The 19,480-nt window shown below is 31.3% G+C and overlaps 1 protein-coding gene across 1 annotated transcript; it reads left to right on the forward strand.

Annotated features, from left to right (window-relative positions):
• The first annotated feature begins 1,202 nt into the window (after positions 1-1,202).
• LOC119596176 (ubiquitin-conjugating enzyme E2 S-like) lies at positions 1,203-5,339 on the forward strand. The gene is made up of 4 exons (XM_037945354.1): positions 1,203-1,401; positions 3,200-3,394; positions 4,028-4,152; positions 4,923-5,339. The coding sequence occupies exons 1-4, from the start codon at positions 1,203-1,205 to the stop codon at positions 5,067-5,069; spliced, it is 666 nt and encodes a 221-aa protein (XP_037801282.1). The 3' UTR covers positions 5,070-5,339.
• Positions 5,340-19,480: the final 14,141 nt, after the last annotated feature.

A 19,480-nucleotide genomic window follows, 5' to 3' on the forward strand; every position in this document is an offset into this window, starting at 1 on the left:
TTATTTATCTTTTATATATTTGTGTATTTTTTTTTTTTCCTCTTTTCATTTTACTTCTCCCTTTTTTCTGTTTTTCTTAGTCTCCCATCTTTATCTCTTCCCCTTCTTCTCTCTCCTCTCTCTCTCTCTCTCCTTCACTCTCCTCTCTCTCTCTCTCTCCTCTCTCTCTCTTTCCCACTCCTTTTCTCCCTCTCCTCTCTCTCTCTCTTCTCTCCTTCTCTCTCTCTCTCTCTCCTCTCTCTCTCCTCCCCTTTCTCTCTCCTCTCTCTCCTCCCCCCCTCTCCCTTTCTCTCTTCTCTCTCTCTTCTCTCTCTCTCCTCTCTTCCCCTCTCTCTCTCTCTCTCTCTCTCTCTCCCCCCTCTCTCTCCCCCCCCCCCTCTCTTTTCCCTTTTCTCTCTCCCCTCTCCTCTCTCTCTCTCTCTCTCTCTCTCTCTCTCTCTCTCTCTCTCTCTCCCCTCCCTCCCTCTTCTCTCTCCCCTCTCTCTCTCTCTCGATCTCCTCTATCCTCTCTCTCTCTCTCTCTCTCTCTCTCTCTCTCTCTCTCTCTCTCTCTCTCTATGTCCTCCCACATCCACAAACACAGGTGTAGTCACTTCATTTACAGCCTTGAAAGAGGAAATATTTTACTAGACATGAATAATACATCACATGTACGTATCTGTTCATAGGTGGGGGGGGGGGGGCAGTATTTCAAAGGGTTTATATCACTAGCTGTATGCCAAGATAATATGGTGTTATTAAGTAACAAAATGCCATAGTTACTACATAAATAGATGTGCTGACTATGTAGTTGGAGTTGGAGGAATTAATGTGTAAGTAGAGTGCTAGGAATACTTTGATGTGCATTGAATTTAAAGAATGCTAGGTATGGTAGAGATGGTACTTTTTTTTTCTTCTTATTGTTATTCTTATTCTTCCTTTCATTCTTCTTTTTTCTTTTCTTCTTTTTCTTTTTCTTTTTTCTTCTCTCTCTCTCTCTCTCTCTCTCTCTCTCTCTCTCTCTCTCTCTCTCTCTCTCTCTCTCTCTCTCTCTCTCATTTTATGTCAGAGGTTTTTGTTGATGTTAAATCCCTTTCTAAATTATATAGATTCAATTGTGTGTGCGCAATTTATTCCCTCTACCTTTATAAGGAATTTTTGTGTGTGCGTGCGTGCGTGCGTGAGTGAGTGCATGCGTGTGTATGTAAAATCGACCCATCACAATGTATTTCCAACCTGAGACTAACACCCTACCTCGTTCCCTCCCTCTGCAGACAAGCAACGTGGAAAACCTCTCCCCACAGATCCTGCGAGGGGTCATGAAGGAGATGACAGAGCTGGTCAAGGGCCCGCCAGAAGGCATCAAAGTGCACATGAACGATGAAGATGTGACGGACATCCAAGCCACCATCACAGGACCTGGTCAGTTTGAGCATGTTATGTCGCTGGGCTCTTTTTTTTCTTTCTTTCTTTCTTTCTTTCTTTCTTTCTTTCTTTTTTCCTTTTTTTCTTTTCTTTTTTCCTTTTTTTTCTTTTTCTTTTTCTTTCTTTCTTTCTCTCTTTCTTTTTCTTTCTTCTTTCTTTTTCTTTTTTCTTCCTTTCTTTTTCTTTCTTTCTTTCTATATAATATATATATATATATATATATATATATATATACTATATATATATATTTTATATATATATTTATATAAATAATATATTTATAGATATATATATTATATATATTTTATATATTATATATAAAATATATTATAATATATATACATATACACATATATATACATATTTCATATATATACATATACATATATATATAAAATTATATTATATATTAAAATATTATATTACATATATATACATACATATATATATATACATATACATACACACACACATATATATATATATGTGTGTGTACTGTATATATGTGTATATGATATATATGTGTATATGTATATATATGTGTATATGTATATTTTTGTGTATATGTATATATAAAGTGTTATTGTAATTAATGTTTTTATGTAATGTTATATATATGTTTATATGTATATGTAATATATGGGGTATTTGTTTGTTTATATGTGTTAGTTATGTTATATATATGTTATGTATATATATGTGTATATATAATGATATATGTGGGATATATGTATATATTTTGTAATTTGTCTATTTCTATATTATATATTTGTATTTATATCTACTATTATATTATATATTTTTTAATATATATTTTATATTATATGTGTGTGGTTGTTTTATATATATTTATATCTATTATATCTTTTTTTATATTATGTTATTTAATATTATTGTTTTATATTGTTTTTTTGTATTCTTTATGTATATTTTGTTTTGTTTTTTTTTTCTTTTTTTTATTTTTCTTTTTTTTTTTTTTTTTTTTTTTTTTTTTTTTTTTTTTTCTTTTTGTTCTTTTTTTTTTTTTTTTTCTTTTTGTTTTTTCTTGTTTTTTTTTTTTTTTTGGTTTTTTTTTTCTTTATTTTATATTATTTAAAATTTATATATATATTTATATTATATTTAAAAAATTTATATATATATATTAATAAAATATATATATATATCCCCAAAAATTTTATATAATATTATTAATAATATAATATAATATAATATATATATAATAATTAAAATATAATGGATTAAATAATAAAATATAATATATATATATAATATAATATTGAAAATAAAATTTATTATATATATTTTATATATATAGTAATAAATGAAAATTATTTTGTTATTAAAAGTATTATTATATATATATATTTATATATATATATATATAGTTTAGATTATATATATGATTTATATAAATATTATATGGTATTATATATTATATGTATATATATATCTATATTATATTATATATTTTATATTTTTATTATTTATGTATATTATATATTTATATATATATATATTTTATTATATATATAGATATATTATTATATTTATGTATATGTATTTTATTTGTGGTGTATATATATGGTGTGTGGATAATGTTGGTGTGTGTATATAGTGTATATATGTATATATATAGATATATATATATCATATATATATATATTATATTATATTTTATTATATATATATATATATATATATATATATAAAATATATATTTGTATGTATATGTATATATAGGTAGATAGAAAGATTTTTGTAGACTTGTGTAACTTTCCCCTTGTCTTTCCAGCCGGTACACCCTATGCTGGAGGGCTGTTCCGCGTAAAGTTGGCCCTGGGCAAGGACTTCCCTAATGTCCCCCCCAAGGGCTATTTCCTCACCAAGATCTTTCACCCCAATGTGGCCTCCAACGGAGAAATATGTGTGAACACGCTCAAGAAAGACTGGAAGGCAGATTTGGGCATCAGACACGTTCTCTTGGTGAGTTGTTTCATCAGATTTTTCTTGAGAGAATTGTTTGTTTGGTGTGTGTCTGTGTCTGTGTTTTTGTAGGTATGAGAAGGTCTGAACAGATTGGGTATTAATTCATATGTATGTTAGTGTCTGCTCTATCATTAGTGGATTCTCATTTTTGCATCTTTAAACTGGTTTTCATTCCAAGTTCATAAATACTCAGACAGGCATTATACCAATTGTTTTTTGCTTTAGGCTTCCGATCTATCCAGTTTTTCACAGTATCATTTGATTTTTCTTTCTTTTCTTTTCTTTTTCCCCGCATGTTTTTCCGCTGATGTAAATTTCAATCCACAGAACTAAGTTGATAAAGATACAAAATAGGGTACCTTTTGCCTGGATTTATTTAGTAAGCTGAAGGACTCCCATTTAGAGTAATTTGTCTAATATTACACAGAGTGTCTGTAAATGCAACAGAAAGTTTTCTTTATTCAGGATTACAACATAATACGTGTCTCTTGGTAACTAAAGCAAAGACTTTGATTTTATCAATTTAACAGTTTGTAGACATTTTTTGATTCTTATATACTTGCTAAATTTATTCTGAGACCAGAAAAAAGAAGTGTAATAATTGGATCAGTGGGCAGTTCTGTATTTCTCAGGGTTAAAAGTCTGCTGATTGTCCCAAATGCTGAGTCAGCCCTGAATGAAGAGGCTGGGAAGCTGCTCCTTGAGGCCTATGATGACTATGCTGCCAGAGCCAAGATGATTACGGAAATCCACGCACAAGTGAGTCATTTGTTTGTTTACTATTCAGTAGCGGGTATATATTGAATTTCTAAAGAGAGAAACTAAAGAGAAAAAAATCATTTGTGGAATTCCTGGTGTTATCTGTGTGTGTGAGGAAAGCTTAGATTCTCTGCCAGAACTTGCTCAAGCCATCATCATAATTCTATTTTTTTAGGTGTCTTGATTCATAAATCAAGAAGTTGATATATTGCCGCAAATAAATTTTAAAACCAAAGTTAGTTCAGAAATTTCAACGATATGGTCTTGAAGATAAATATATACATCCAGATTGCCGTTCTTACTGTTTAACTCTTTCCTCTATTGAGTTTAGTTTGGTTGTGTTCCCACTGAAGTGTCTGTTAATTAGATTATGATATATGGTGAAAAGCCATGTTCTTTTGATGTGTTATGGCTAGATATTGCAGGTAGTTGCATTAATTGTTGCTAGGGTTTTCTTATTTATTTATTTTTATTTTTATTATTTTATTTATTTATTTTTTTATTTATTTTTTTTCCATTAGGTAAGCAGTTATTGTTATATTGACAGGGACGTGTATAACTTGTCTGGTTTATTATTATTATTGTTTTATTAATTTATTATAGGTTTGTTTATTTATTCATTTTTATTTTTTATTTATTATTATTATTATATTATGAGTTTATTTATTTTATTTTATTTATTTATCTATTATTATTTATTTTTTTTATTTATTTATTCCCCCCCCCCCCTATTTCTTTTACTGATTTTTGTCCTTTTTCCTGCCCCCAAGGGCCCGAAGGTACCCAAGGGAGAGAGCAGTGGCGAGGGAAGCAGTCAGGATGGACCCCAGGCCAAGAAGCACGCCACGGACAAGAAAGTGGCGGCCGACCGGAAAAAGTTATTGAAAGACAAGAAGAGAACTTTAAAGAGATTATGAATGGCTGGCCGTGTGCAGTGTCATTGTCACCTCTAAGTGCAAACATGTGTGGGTGTATATTTTAGTGGATATATTTCTGTGCTTCACTCTTATCTCGCTGCCCTTCCATCATCCTTCCCTGCCAGGCTGTGGTTTCATGAAATGGTGAAAAATGTTTCTCGAGGAGCTGGGAGAGCTGAAAGTTACAAACATTTGAACATCCAGTGTTTTGCCTAACAGTATGCATTGTGCAAGTTTCTCTTTCTCATCTCTCATTTTTTCACTTTTATTTATTTATGTTTTTTTTTTTTTTTTTTTTTTTTTTTTCTTCTTCTTTTTTTCTTTTCTTTTTTTCTTTTTCTTTATTTTTTCTTAGTCTCCTATTCTTCTATTCTCCCCTCTTTCCCTTCTGTCTCTCTCTCTCTCTCTCTCTCTCTCTCTCTGTCTCTCTCTCTCTCTCTCTCTCTGTCTCTCTCTCTCTCTCTCTGTCTCTCTTCTCTCTCTTTTTCTCTCTCTCTTTTTCTCTCTCTCTTTTTTCTCTCTCTCTCTCTCTCTCTCTCTCTCTCTCTCTCTCTCTCTCTCTCTCTCTCTCTCTCTCTCTCTCATATATACATGTTTTTTCTTTTTCTTTTTCTTTTCTTATCCCTCCATATCTTCTCTCCTTCCTTTCCTCAAAGATTGCTGTTCCGTGAACAAGAACAACCGTCTTTGTTTAAAAGGTGCATCAAGCAGAAAATTCCCTTGATGATGAAGCTGACCAGGAATATTACTAAATCCATCGGTAAATCAAGTACATGAAGATGTTGCTATCAATTTTGAAAATCCAATTATAAGTGGTGATAATTTGATGAAAAGGTGATAGTTGACACTTGCTATATATCTGATATTCAGATTGGTGAATTTTTTGATGACTGACAATAAGAAAAAAAAATGCAAGTCTTTCTCTAGATTTAAGTATGTGTCAAGCTGCAGATGTTGAAAGTCACGTTTATGTACATTTATACACAAGATTTATTTCCTATATTAAGAAATGTCTTTTGTAATAAACCCATGCACAATATTTTAACAACATTAAGTCAGATTGTACAATGTGTTTTCGTGAATATTTTGCCAACGCAAATATTTTTTTATTCCAAAGCTAGTGCAAGACCTCAGAACATTGAGGACAAAAAGTAATGTGGTTTAACGACTGCGTGAATTAATGCCAACCAGAAATGTCATGTAGAAATGGTATAAGAATGCTAAACTTTTTGTGTTACTCTTGAGCTTAAGAAGACTGTTTTTGTTTAAGCTGTACTGTTGAGTCAAGAAAGCAGAGTTAAATTGTGCTTCAAACAAGTGGATGAAACAGCACATATATGCCACAACTAAGATAAAACACTATGAACTTTGTGTCTAAAGCTGTTTGAGTTTGTCTGATTTCATTAGTCTGTTGGAGAATGATTGAAATTTAAGTTTGATTTTGAATGTGAGAGCAAGTTGGTAGTACAGGTGTGAATACTTTTATCTGTGAAGATTTATTCAGTTATTTTCCTTTAGAAAGGATTAGTTTTGCTGCACTAGTAGTCATTTCACTCTTTTATACTGGTTTTGTGATTTAGTATGTAAAAAGAAACTTGTTTAATGAAATGTAATTTCTGTCTCGCCTTTACCCTCCCTTTGCCTCCTGTTCACCCCCCCCCCCCCTCTCTCTCTCTCTCTCTCTCTCTCTCTCTCTCTCTCTCTCTCTCTCTCTCTCTCTCTCTCTCTCTCTCTCTCTCTCTCTCTCTCTCTCCACATTCTTATGTATGTAGATGATTTAGATTTGTAATATATTTGAAAGAAATGATCAAGAAGTGTGATAGTGTGTTTTGATCCAGCAAGGTAAGCCAAAATGTTTGGTTAGAGTAATGATGATTATAGAAAATAAGCAAATTAATATAATCCAAAGAATGGGAGAGTAGCACTTGTATATATGATTAGATATGCAGCTGCATGGTAATAAAGAAAAAATTGCTTGCTTGATGTCCAGATAAAATGTGGATTAACACTGTTACTATACAAGAGTTGGGTGTTAAGGTAACCATTTATTTGGTAGTAATATCAAATAAATATTTTTCTAAGCTGTTGAACACCTTAGAAAAAGAGAGAAATTAATAAAAGGAATGAACATTGTTACTATCTGGTTTTGCTTTTAGTTATTTTATTTTACTTATTGTCAACTTTGGTTTGTGCTTCTATTCAAAAGTTGGAAGTTGGTTATATCATACTGGAATTTTATGTTTTTGTATTGAGTACAATTTACAGCTATGAAAATATATTGACACACAAACAAACAGAGATTTCTAAATAGTTGCCAGGCTTAGGAGTTCAAAACAAAGGCTTACAATATATGAATGCTTTGGTAAAAAAAAAAAAAAAAAAGAAAGAAAAACCGTAACTTAATTCCTGAGGAAGACTCGAATGGTCTAAAAACTTGCTGGGATTTGTGTTCTGTTGCTGCTTGTTTATGGCTAGATCTCATTTTCATTGGGCAGTTGGTTTGTGTGAATGTGGCCTGTGAGTGAACTTTTTGGGATTTTTTCTTTCGTTCTTTTTTTTTTTCCCCCCCCTGTTCTGTTCCGTTTCTTTTTCATCTTCCAGTTCTAAAGGATGCAACAATGGGTATATTTCCCTACTTACTTTATTTTGAGTCTTATTATCCTGCTTCGTAGAGACAAAGTTCATTGAATGTAAAGATAATGACTTCGTTCCTGGCTATTAGGGAGGATTTTGGTATTTTATGCAAGTGTACGTGTAGTTATTATACGTTACATATCCGTGGTATATTAAGGTTTTTGTGTACAGAGAAAGAACCTTGACCATCAAATTTTTATTTTTGTATTGTCTGCATAATCCATATGAAGGGACTGAAATTCACTGCAAGATGCCAGGATAAAGGTGCTTTTTTTTTTTTTTTTTTTTTTTTTTTTTTTTTTTTTTTTTTTTTTTTTCATTGCAATCCTACTGTTATTTGCATCTTGGCAGTGAAACCTCTCTCTTTGTTTCCATGCCTTGTGTCTTTTTATTTGTTATATTTGGTTATTTTTGTTCATGATTTTATTTATTTTTTCTTTTTTTCTCTCTCTCTTTCTTTTCTTTTTCTTTTTCTATTTTTCATTATCTTTCTTTTTTTTTTTCTTTTTTCTTCCATAAAGTGGCTAATGAGATAGATAAAGAGATGCAAAGCTTATTCCTTGTAATATAAATATGATGAATTAATTAGCAACCAATCCATAGATTTTTAAAAAGTTTTCCTTTTTTCTCCCCCATTTTTTAGTCCCTATCACAATAGATTTAAAAAGTTTTATCACATCCCAGGCCTCTTTATATATAACACTTTATATACATGAATATATATTATATATTTATATTTTTTCTTGCTAATAACTTTTCATACTGTGGTTCCAGAAGATAATGGTTTTGCTGTTTAGTGTTTTATATTTCCGGGAAACTGGGGTACGTCCCAGGAAGAGATGTGTCACTTAGGCTACTTGTTACTTACAAAGATACACATTTATACATATTTACATATTTGCATATTCATATACGTAAAGCTACGGTGAAAATTATCATGTAAGTAATAGCTAGTTCTTAATGGTACACATTTATATAATGGCAGTCAGTATACAAAGTAAGTATAGCATATAGGTGATGTGAAACCGTTTTACAATGCCGATTTAGTGATTCATGTAGCATTTCATTTGATAGATGTATTACATACGACTTAATTTGAAACAGGAATGATTAGCATTTATGTACATTTGTATACATATACTTTACAGGTAATCAATGATAAAAGTAAATTGTGAACTGAAACTAATATTCTAATGAAAGCAATTCCTTAAGTGCTCTTTTTAAAATTGCCGTACCTAGGGCAGGTTCGGACAATACTGAAGATGGTAAATGTTCCCTACTTTTAAGTCCTGGAAGAAATGAAGTTAATGGGAAGGGTTGAATGTGGAGATTCCTCTTGACTGGAATATTGTAAACAGTGTCATTGTTTAGGGCATTATGGAGAGTTTGAGTATGTCTTGTGATACTGCAAGCTCTTTGAGTGATTTGTGTTATTTTCGCCTTTAGTTAACAGGGTCGTAATTCTGTAGAGTGCTCGACAATAGCTTGACAGTGTTTCTTTGTGCAATCGTAATTCAAATCCGTCTTGATTTTGTCCGTAGAAGAAGAAAAGGAAAATAAAAATAATCTATACTATGTTAAAATGTAGGTGAATAACAAGTTAAACACACAAGTACATTTTACAGGAATTTCCGAACATGTTTGGTACACAAGACTAGGCCTACACTGTTTATATACTTTTCCAGTTTTGTATGGATGGAGCAGCCACTTAATTAGAGGGTAAATAAGTGTTGTAAGAGGGCAGAGTGGTATTATTCTTTAGCAGAAAAGAAATTAACATTGTACACTGCGGTTGCCTAGGTTACACATTTCCCGTTTTAGTGTTATGATGTCGTGTTGTGTCGTAAAAATAAACTAGTTTAGGCTCTAGGTGTAGGGTAGCAGCCTTGTGGTCAAAAAAGTGGCTTTAACCAGAATTATCATTCTTTTCTTTTTGTCTTTCTCTCTCTCTCTCTTACTTTTTCTTTAATGTTCCCAACTTTCTTAGTGCTGTTTAATATCATCATGATTATATTTTTTAGTGTCACCAAAGCTTGCTTGTGAGTGGCATCTTTTTCACATGCCAGTGCAAGGTTTCATTACATCTAAGTCAATTGTTATATCATGAATCATACCTTATATATATTTATACCGGCGAGTTGGAGGAGGAGGAGGGCTTGAGTGAAGAAGGGTTGGTTACAAACAGTCCATTAGTAAGCAAAAATTGGTTTTATTTATTTTTTAGGGTGGGCTACAGCCCTGGATTTTCTCCCCCCCCAAACACAAAAAAGAATCTATAATTTTTAAAAAAAAGGCCCTGTTATTGACAAAAGAAAGTATTTTTGTTCAGAATTTAAAAAGGATTTTTTTGTTTTTTGTGTGAAAACTAGGGAGGAAGATTTCAGGTGCATTTTAGTTTTCCTTTTTAAAATACAATTAAAAAAATTTTAAAAATGTATGTAAAGATTTCCCCTCTAAATGTTTGGTGCATGTTTTATAAAGATTTTTACATGTTTAAAAGATGTGCTACAGTTTTAAAAATGAGGACCCGGTTTGCATATTTTTTCCCGGTTTTTTGGTTTTTTAGGGTTTAGTGGGGGGGCCAAAACTGTTGGTAACCTTAAAAACCCGGTTTCACGTGGGGGGTTTGGGGGGGGTAATAAAAAATATTTCCCCCGGGCATGGGATTGGCCAACTTGGGGCCGGCATATGGCTTCCCTCTGGCTTTTTTATCTCCGAAATAAGGAAAAAATACATTTCACATATAAAAAAAAATGCTTTAAAAATAGGAATAAATTTTAAAATAAAAGGGGATAAGGATAGAATGAGGGGGATAGAGATAAGAGAAGAGGGGGTAGAAGAGGGGAAACAGACAGGAAACTTTTGGAGAGAAAAAGAGGCAAGATACATATCCCCTTATTTTATGTGTAGGGGATGGAGGGAATAATAGAAATAATACAAAGAGAAAAGGATAACAGACAACAGACATACAAAAACATACAGACACACACCCCCACACACACCACACACACACACACACACACACACACACACACAAACACACACACACAGCCATACAACCCGACATCGACACCAAAACCCCACACCACAAAAAACACCCACACACACACCACACACAACACCCCACACACCACCCCCCAAAACCCCCCCACACACAACCCAAAAACAGACCGACAGACAGGAAAAGACACACAACCCCACAGACAGCAGAACAACACACACACAACACACACACACAAACACACAAACAACAGACATACCCGACAAAACACACAGACAACCACAAGACACACCGGGCCGGGCACAAAAACAACAGACACAAAAACAGCCCGACACACAGACACACACACACACAAAACCCCCCACACCACACACACACACACACACACACCCCAAACACAAAACACACACACACACACACACAGGGGAAAGGAGGAAAGGGGGAGAGAGGGCAAAAAGGGGGAAAAAGAGAGAAAAAAAGAAGAGAAGAGAAGAGGAGAGAGAGGGGAAGAGGAGAGAGAGAAGAGAGAGAGAAAAGAAAGAGAAAAGAAAAGAGAGGGGAGAGTAAGGAGAGAGGAGAAATAGATAGAGATAAGACCGGGGAGAAAAAGAGCGGAGAGAAGATAGAGAAGGAGGAGAGAAGAGAGAGAGAGAGAGAGAAAAGAGAAATAGGGAAAAGGGATAAGAGGGGAAGAAAGAGAGATAGATAGAGAAAAGAGAGAAAGAGAAGGGGAGAGAGAGAGGAGGAAAAAGAGAGGAGAAAAGAAAAGGGTAGAGGGAAAAAGAAGAAAGAGAAAATTAAGAGATTGAAGGGTAGATGGGGATTGGAAAAGAGGGGTAAGAGAAGGAAGAGAAGGAGGGGAAAAGAGAAAAAGAGAAAAGAGGGGAAAAAAAGAAAAGAGAGAGAAGGGGAGGAAGAGAGAGACGAAGAGAAGAAGGAAAAGAGAGAAAGAAGAAAGGATAGAGAAAGAAAAAGATTTAGAGAAAAGTTAATGGGAGAGAGGAGAAGAGAGAAGGGGAAGAGGGGAGGAGAAGAGAGAGAGAGAGAGAGAGGGGGAAAAGGGGGAAAGAGAGAGAGAGAGAGAGAGAGGAGAATAGAGGGGAAAAGATGAGAGTGGGGAGAGGATGAGGAGAAAGGAGAGAGAGGAGAGAGAAGGGGGGGAAGAGAGGGAGGGAGAAAAGAAAAGAAAAGAGTAGAGAGAAAGCGGGGAGAGAGAAAAGAGAGAGGAAGAGAGCAGAAGATGGAAAAGAGGAGAGAGAAAAAAAAGAAAAAAGGAAGAGGAGAGGGGAAATGAAGAGAAGGAGAGAGAAGAGAAGAGGAGAGAGGAGAAGAGAGAGAGAGAAAAAAAAGATGAGAGAAAAAGAGAAAGAAAAAAGGGGATAGAGAAAGAAGAATGAGATAAAGAGAAGAGAGAGAAGAGAGAGGAAGGAGAAAAGAAAAGAGGAGAGGGTTTTGAGGAAGAGAAAAGGAGGAAAGAAGAGAATTAAAAAGAGAGAGGAGAGAGAGAGAGAGATAGAGGGGAGAGAGGGGGGAAAAAGAGAGAGAGAAGAGAAAGGAGAGAGAGAATTTAAAAAAGGGGTAAAAAAATAAAAGAGAAAGAGAGAAAAAGAGAAAAGAGAGAAAAAAAAGAGAAAAGAGGAAAAGATTCGAAAGAAGAAAAAGAGAAACGAGAAAAGAAAAAAGAGAAAAGAAAAAGAGAGAGGAGAGAGAGAGAGAGAGAAGAAGAAGAGAGAGAAGAGAAAAAAGGAAAAAAAAGAAAGAAAAAAAGAGAGTAAAATGAGAGAGAGGGGAGAAGGAAAGAGAAAAGGATAGAGAAAGAAAAAGAAAAAGAGGAGAAAGAGAGAGGGGAGAGGAGAGAAAAGAAAAGAGAGGGGAAGAGGGGAGAGAGAGAGAGAAGAGGGAAAAGGGGGAGAGAGAGGGGGAAAGGGGAAAAGAGGGGGAAAAAAGAGAGAGGAAAAGAAAAGAGAAGAGGGGGGGAGAGGGAGAAAAAGAGGGGAAAAGAGAAAAGGGGGAGGGGAAGGGGGAAAGAGCGAGAGAAGAGAGAAAAGGAGAAAAATAAGGGAGGGAAAAGAAGAGGAGGGGAGAGTAAAAGAAAAGGGGAGGAGAGAGGGGAATGAGAGAGGGGAAAAGAGAGGGAGATGGGGAAAGAGGGGAAAAGGGGAGGGGAGAGAGAAGAAGGGAGAAAAAGAGAGAAGAAAAGAGGGAGATTAAAAGAGAAAGGAAGAGAGAAAAGAGAGAGAAAAAAAAGAAAGAGCAGAGAGAGAGAAGGGGAAAAGGAAGAGGAAGAAGAGGGGGAGGGAGAGAAAAGAGAGAGAAAAAGGGGGGGGAAGAGGAGAGGGGAGAGAGAGAGAGGAGGAAAAGGAGAAGGTAGGGGGAGAGGGAGAGGGAGAGAGAAGAGAGGGGAGAAAAAGAGGAGGGGAGAAAGAGAGAGAAGGGGAGAGAGAGAGAAGAAAAGAGAGAGAAAAGGGAAGAGAAGAGAAGAAGGGGAAGAAAAGGGAGAGAGAAAAAGAGTGAGAGAGAGAAAAAAGAAGGGAGAGGGGATAAGAGGAGAAGGGGGAAAGGTAGAGGGAGGGGAGGAAAATTTTGAGAGGGAAAAGAAAAAGGGATAGAAAAATAGAGGAGAGAAGGAAGAAAAAAGAGAGATAGAGAGAAAAAATGAGAAAAGGAGAGGGAGAAAGAAGAGAGAGGGAAAAGAAAAGAGAGAAAAAGGGGTAGGGGAATAATAAGAGTAAAGGGGATAGGGGGGTAGAAGGAGAAAAGGAGAAAAGAGAGAAGAGAGAGGGGAGGAAAAAAGAAAAAGAGAGAAGGGAAGGGAGAGAGACGAGAGGAGCGATTAAAAAATAGGAGGTAGAGAGAGAAAGAGGGGGAGAGAGAGAGGGGAGAGAGGAGGGGAGAAGGAGAGGGGGAGATGAAATAGGGAAAAGAAGATAGGGGGAAATAGAAAAGGGGAAAAAAGATAGAAAACAGAGGGGGAGGAAGAGAGAGAAGAAAAGGGGAGGGAAGAGAAGAGGGAAAAAAGAGAGGAAACAAAAGGAAAAAAACAAAAAGGGGGAAGAAAATGAGAATATGAAGAGAAAAAGAGAAGAGAGGGAAATAAAGGAAATAATTTTGAAGATAGAGGAAAAAGAAAGAAGGAGGGAAAAATAAAGGGAATAAAAAAAAAAATAAAAAAATAAATAAAAAAAAGATAAAAAAGAAAACAAGAAAAAAAAAAGGGGGGGAGGAAAAGGAAGAAGAGAGGGAGAAAGAAGAGAGGGGGGTTAATTTTGAGGGATTAAAAGGAGAGAGAAGAGAAAAGAGAGATAAGAGAGGAAAAGGAGAAGACAAAAGGAGAGGAGGAAGAGAAAAGGAGGAGGGAGAATGAGGAGAAGGAAAGGGAAAAAAAAAACAAAAAAAAAAAAATAAAAAAGACGAAGAAGGAAGAAGAAATAGAAAAAAATGAAGGGGAAAAGAAATAAAAAAGAAAAAGAAAAAAAGAATAAGGAAAAGAAAAAAAAAAAAAATAAGAAAAAAAAAAAAACACCAAAAGATGAAGAGAGAAAGGGGAAATAAAGGAATTTTAAAATAGGAGATAAAAAGAGATAGAGAAGAGATATTTAAAGAAAAAATACCCAAAAAAGATATCTAAATTAATAAAAGATTATAATGAGGGTATTTAAAATAATAAGAGAAATATATAATAGGAGAATAAAAATTAATGAAATATTTGAAGGGAAAAGAAAAAATTTGAAATATAAAAAAATCTATAAAAAATAAAAAAGGGGTGCGGTTGATGGAAGGGGGCATAAGTAGGGGGAAAAGGGTGAAGTAGGAGGGAAATTTTTAGGGAAAGGGGGAAAAGGAGAAGGGGGGGGTAGGAAGGAAAAGGAAAAAAGGAGAGATAATTATGTTGTATGGGATAAATTTTGAGGTATGTAAAATGAGGATTGTATTGGAAAGGGAGAGAGGGGGAGGGTAAAAAGGGGGGAAGAAAAGTAAGGGGAAAAAAAGAAAACAAAAAAAAAAAAAAAAAAAGAAAAAAGACAACAAAGAACAGGAATATTTTAAAAGAAGACAAAGAAAGGGAAAAAAAAGAAGAAAATAAGGGAAAAACAAGAGGAAAGAAAAAGGAAACAAAAAAAAAAAAAGACCAAAAAAATAAAAAAAAAGAGAGGAGAATGAGAAGAAAGGGAAAAGAAAAAGGAGGGAAAGGGAGAGGATAAGGGTAGAGAGAAAGAGAGGGGAAGAGAGAGGGAAAGAAAGAAGGGGGAGAAAAGAGAGGAAGAAAGGAGCCCAAGAGGGGAAGAGGAGAGAGAGGGGGGAGAAAAAGAGAGATAGGAAAAGACGAAAAAGAGAGAGGGGAAAAGAGAGAGAAGAAAAGAGGGGGAGAGAAGAGAGAAAGGGAGAGGGAGAAGAGGAGAAAAAGAGAGAGAGAAGAGAGAAGAGAGAGGGTGAGTTAAAAAAAAGGTTTTTGAGGGGAAAAAAGATATTTGAGAAAAAAAGAAAAAGAGAGAGGGGGGGAAAGAGAGAGAGAGGGGTAGAGAGAGAGAGAAGGGGAGAAGGAAGATAGGGGAAAAGAGAGAAAAGATAACGGAGAGAAAGAAAGATAGGGAAAGAGGGGAGAGAAAGAAAAAAAAATTTAGATTTTTAGAGAAAAGAGAAGAGAGAATAGAGAGAAGGGGAGAGAGAAGAGAAGAGAGAGAAAAAGAGAAAGGGGAAAAGATAAGAGGGAGAGAGAAAGAAATAAAAGAAAAAGAGAGAGAGAGAGAGAAAAGAGAGAGAGGGTAAGGGAGAGAAGAGAAGAAAGAGACAAAAATTAAAATTAAAATAATAATATAAGAGGAGAAGAAAATAGAAAAAAGAATAAGGGGAAAGAAAAGAAGGGGAGAGAGAGAGGGGAAAAAAAGATAAAGAGAACGTAGAGAAGAGAGAATAGAGAGGAGAAAAATTTGAAAGCGAGAGATAGGGTATGAAATAGGAAAATTTTAAACATAGAGAATATAAGGAGAGAGAGGAAAAAGAGAGAGAAAAAAGAGGATAGGAGAAAAGAGAGAGAGAAAAGAAGTTTGAGAGAAATATTAAAGAAAATAGAGAGAAGAAGAGTAAAAGATAAAAAAAGAAAAGATAGAGAGAAAAGAAGGAGATAGGAAGAGAGAAAGAAAATAAGAGAGAATAGAGGGGAAATAGAAAGGGGGAGGGGGAAAAGGGGAAGGGGAGATAAAGAAAGAAATAAGAAGAGGAATAGAGAAAGTTTTATATGGGTAAAAAGATTAGGGGAGAAGTAAAAGGGGGAGAGAAAAGAGGGGATAGGGGAAAAGGAAAGATATAGAGAGGAAAAAGAGAAGTAGAGAAGGGGATAGAAGAGAAGAGAGGGAAGGGGGGAGATAGAGAAGTTAGAGGAGCTTTTTTAATATGAAAAAGAAAAATTTTATAGAAAATATATAGGGTTAATAGAGTTAAAAATAATTTAAAATTTTTGATATATATATTTTATATAAAAAGATGTATTCTTAAATAGATTATATTAAAGGGGAAAAAAATTAATTATTAAAATATAGGGGAACATAGATAGCTATAAAAATTGGGTTATATATAGATTAATAGAATATTAGAGATATATATAAAAATATAAAAATTAAAAAATAAAAGATTAAAAGATAAGGGGAAATTAAAATAATAAAATTTTTAAAATTATTGATGGGGATATTTTAGAATTAGATATAAAGGGGCGAGGGAAGGAAAAATTTTTATTTTAATAGGAAAAGATATATTATATAAATATTATAAAATAATTAAAAATATTATTAGAGAAATATATATAAAAATAAAAATATAATTTTTTTATAATAAATAAAATTTTATAAATATAAATAATTTAAAAATATAAATAATAATTTTATTTAAGAGGATAAAAAATCTTAGATAAAAAATATTTTAAGGGTAAAAAAATAGAATATAATAAAATTTTAAAAATATACATATATAAAAATATAATTATTTTAAAATATAATAAAATTTAAAATAATATATATTATATTATTTTAATATAATATATATAATTTAAGATAAAATTAAATATATAATTTTTCATATATATATATTAATTTTATATAAATAATATATTAAAAATTATATATTATATAAAATTATAATTAATATATTTTAAAATATTAAAATAAATTTTATAAAATAATTTTTAAAATTTTATTTAATATATATAGATAGTTTAAAATATAAAAATAATTTGATTATTTTAAAAATTTAAATATATTATATTATATATATATATATTATATATATAAATATTTTTAAATATTAATTTAGATATTTATAATTTTATATTAAAATATTAAAATATATTTATATATATATAAAATATATAAATTTTTAAATTTTATATATATTTTAGTATATATTTTAAAATATATATAATATATTATAAAAATATATTAAAATATATATATATTTTAAGGGGGTTTATTTATATAATATATTTAAAGGGGTTATATATTTTTATTTTTATTATAATTTTTATTTTATATTTTTTTATATAATTATTATCCTATAATTTTTTAAATTTTTATTATCTATTTTTAATTTTAAACTTTATTTTTAAAATTTTATATTTTTATATTATATATTATTTTTAATATATATTTTTTAATGTAATAATATTTTTATGTTGTATATAATATATTAAAGGGATTTTTAATTATTTTTTAGTTTTATATGATTACATTTTTATAAATATATATATATTTTTAATATAAAAATATATATATAAAATAATATTAAAATATTAAAATTAAAATAAATATATTTTCTTTTTTATTTTTTATATATATATAATATTTTATAAATATATATATATAATATAATAATATATATAAAATTTTTTATTTTTTTTTTTAATATATATTAGATGTATTAAAAATTATTAAAAATTTTTATATATATATTGTAATATAGATATATTTTATATTTTTAATATATATATATATCTATATATTTTTTTTTTATATATTTAAAATTATATAAAATAAAATAAAAATATATTATATATAAAATATTTAATATTAAATATATTATAAATAAATAAATAATAAATTCCCTTAAAATTCATATAATATTTAATAAAAAAATATTTCCAAATAATAAAAATATTACCCAAAAGGGTTTTTTTTGTGGAAAAAGGAAAAGGGTTTTTCCCCTAAAACCCCCGAAAAGAACATAAAAAAACTAAGTATTGTTGAAGGGGAAAAAAAAAAAAAAAAAAAACAAAAAACAAAAAAACAACAAAAAAAAAAAGAAAAAAAATATATATATATATATTATATATATATATAAACTATATATATATATATCTATATATTAGTATGTATATATATATTATGTATGTATATATATATTATGTATGTATATATAAATTATGTATACATATATATATATATATATATATATATATTATGTATGTATATATATTGTGTATGTATATTATATATTTATATATATATATTGTGTGTGTGTGTGTGTGTGTATGTATGTATGTGTATTTATATATATGTATGTATGTATGAATATATATGTAGACAAGGTATGAATGAGAATGAATATCTTCACAATACAAGAGATGTATTTGACCGGTTTCGAATGCGTCTTCGTCAGAAATACAACAGAGAAATTACATTGAGAATATATATCAGGCGTGAGCTGACAAAATACCTGACTGTGACCTCCTATTCATTGCTCGTAGGATTGTTGCTGTGACCTTGGATAATCTGAAACTGCCCGATGCCGTGTTGATATTACTCTCCGTCGCGATGTATGCTGGTTCCATAATTTTTCTTTTTAGTTTGTTCAGTCCTTCATGGACTATTACAGTGTCCTTCCAGTTTGGTAGATGTCCAGCTTCATCTACATGTACCACCATGGCATTGGAAGTTCTGTGGTGACGGATGTCAGCTCGATGTTCGCTGATCCTGGTGCTGAAACCACGGCCTGTTTCCCCAAAGTATGCTGTATCACAACCGCTGCAGGGTATGCGTTAAAAAAACTACAAGGGGGCTTTTGGGCTTTCTTTTTTTTCCGGATTAAGGGAAGTATCTTTTCCCCGGAGTGTGCGATTTTCAAATGTTTTTCCCAAGGGATCGTGATGCCGGGGAAAAGTTACATGACGGAAAAAAGAGACAATTATTAGAAAAAAAGGGGCGGAAATCAGCTCTTTCAAGTATGCTCTCCGCCCTTTTTCTGAGGTTTTTAAAAGGAAGCCCCTAGGTACTTGGGTTTCATGAAAGAAACTAATTAGGGGCGCAAATTTGAAACCCCGGGCAAAAAACATCCTTTTATTGGGAAGAATTTTTCTAATTCATACCTTGTCTACATTTGTCAATATGAATGAAAAATTTTTATATATATATATTTTATATATAATAAGAATAAATATATATATTATATATATATATATTAAATATAAAATATGTGTGTTTTAAAATTATTTTAAAAAAAATAAAAGATTAAAAGATAATATTATAAAATTTTATAATAAATAAAAATAAAAATACAAACAAAAAGAGATAAGTAAATAATAATGAATAAATTTTAAGAAAGGGTATTAGAATAATTTTAGATTTTTATATAGAAAAGTAATATATAAGCAATAATAAGAATAATATATAATAAAATTAAAATTTTAAAAAGTATTTAAAATATATAAAAATTTTTATGATATAAAATATATTAGAAATTTTGGGTTATAGGAAAATAATAAATATATATAATTTTATATAAAATATATAAT

This window comes from Penaeus monodon, chromosome 37 (genome assembly GCF_015228065.2).
Source record: "Penaeus monodon isolate SGIC_2016 chromosome 37, NSTDA_Pmon_1, whole genome shotgun sequence".
NCBI classification, from domain to species: domain Eukaryota; kingdom Metazoa; phylum Arthropoda; class Malacostraca; order Decapoda; family Penaeidae; genus Penaeus; species Penaeus monodon.

Coding starts and splice junctions, on each gene's coding strand:
- LOC119596176 (XM_037945354.1), top strand. CDS start 1,203: ATGTATTTCCAACCTGAGACTAACACCCTACCTCGTTCCCTCCCTCTG. Junction 1,402..3,199: donor AGCCACCATCACAGGACCTG/GTCAGTTTGAGC, acceptor TTGTCTTTCCAG/CCGGTACACCCTATGCTGGA. Junction 4,153..4,922: donor TTACGGAAATCCACGCACAA/GTGAGTCATTTG, acceptor CCTGCCCCCAAG/GGCCCGAAGGTACCCAAGGG.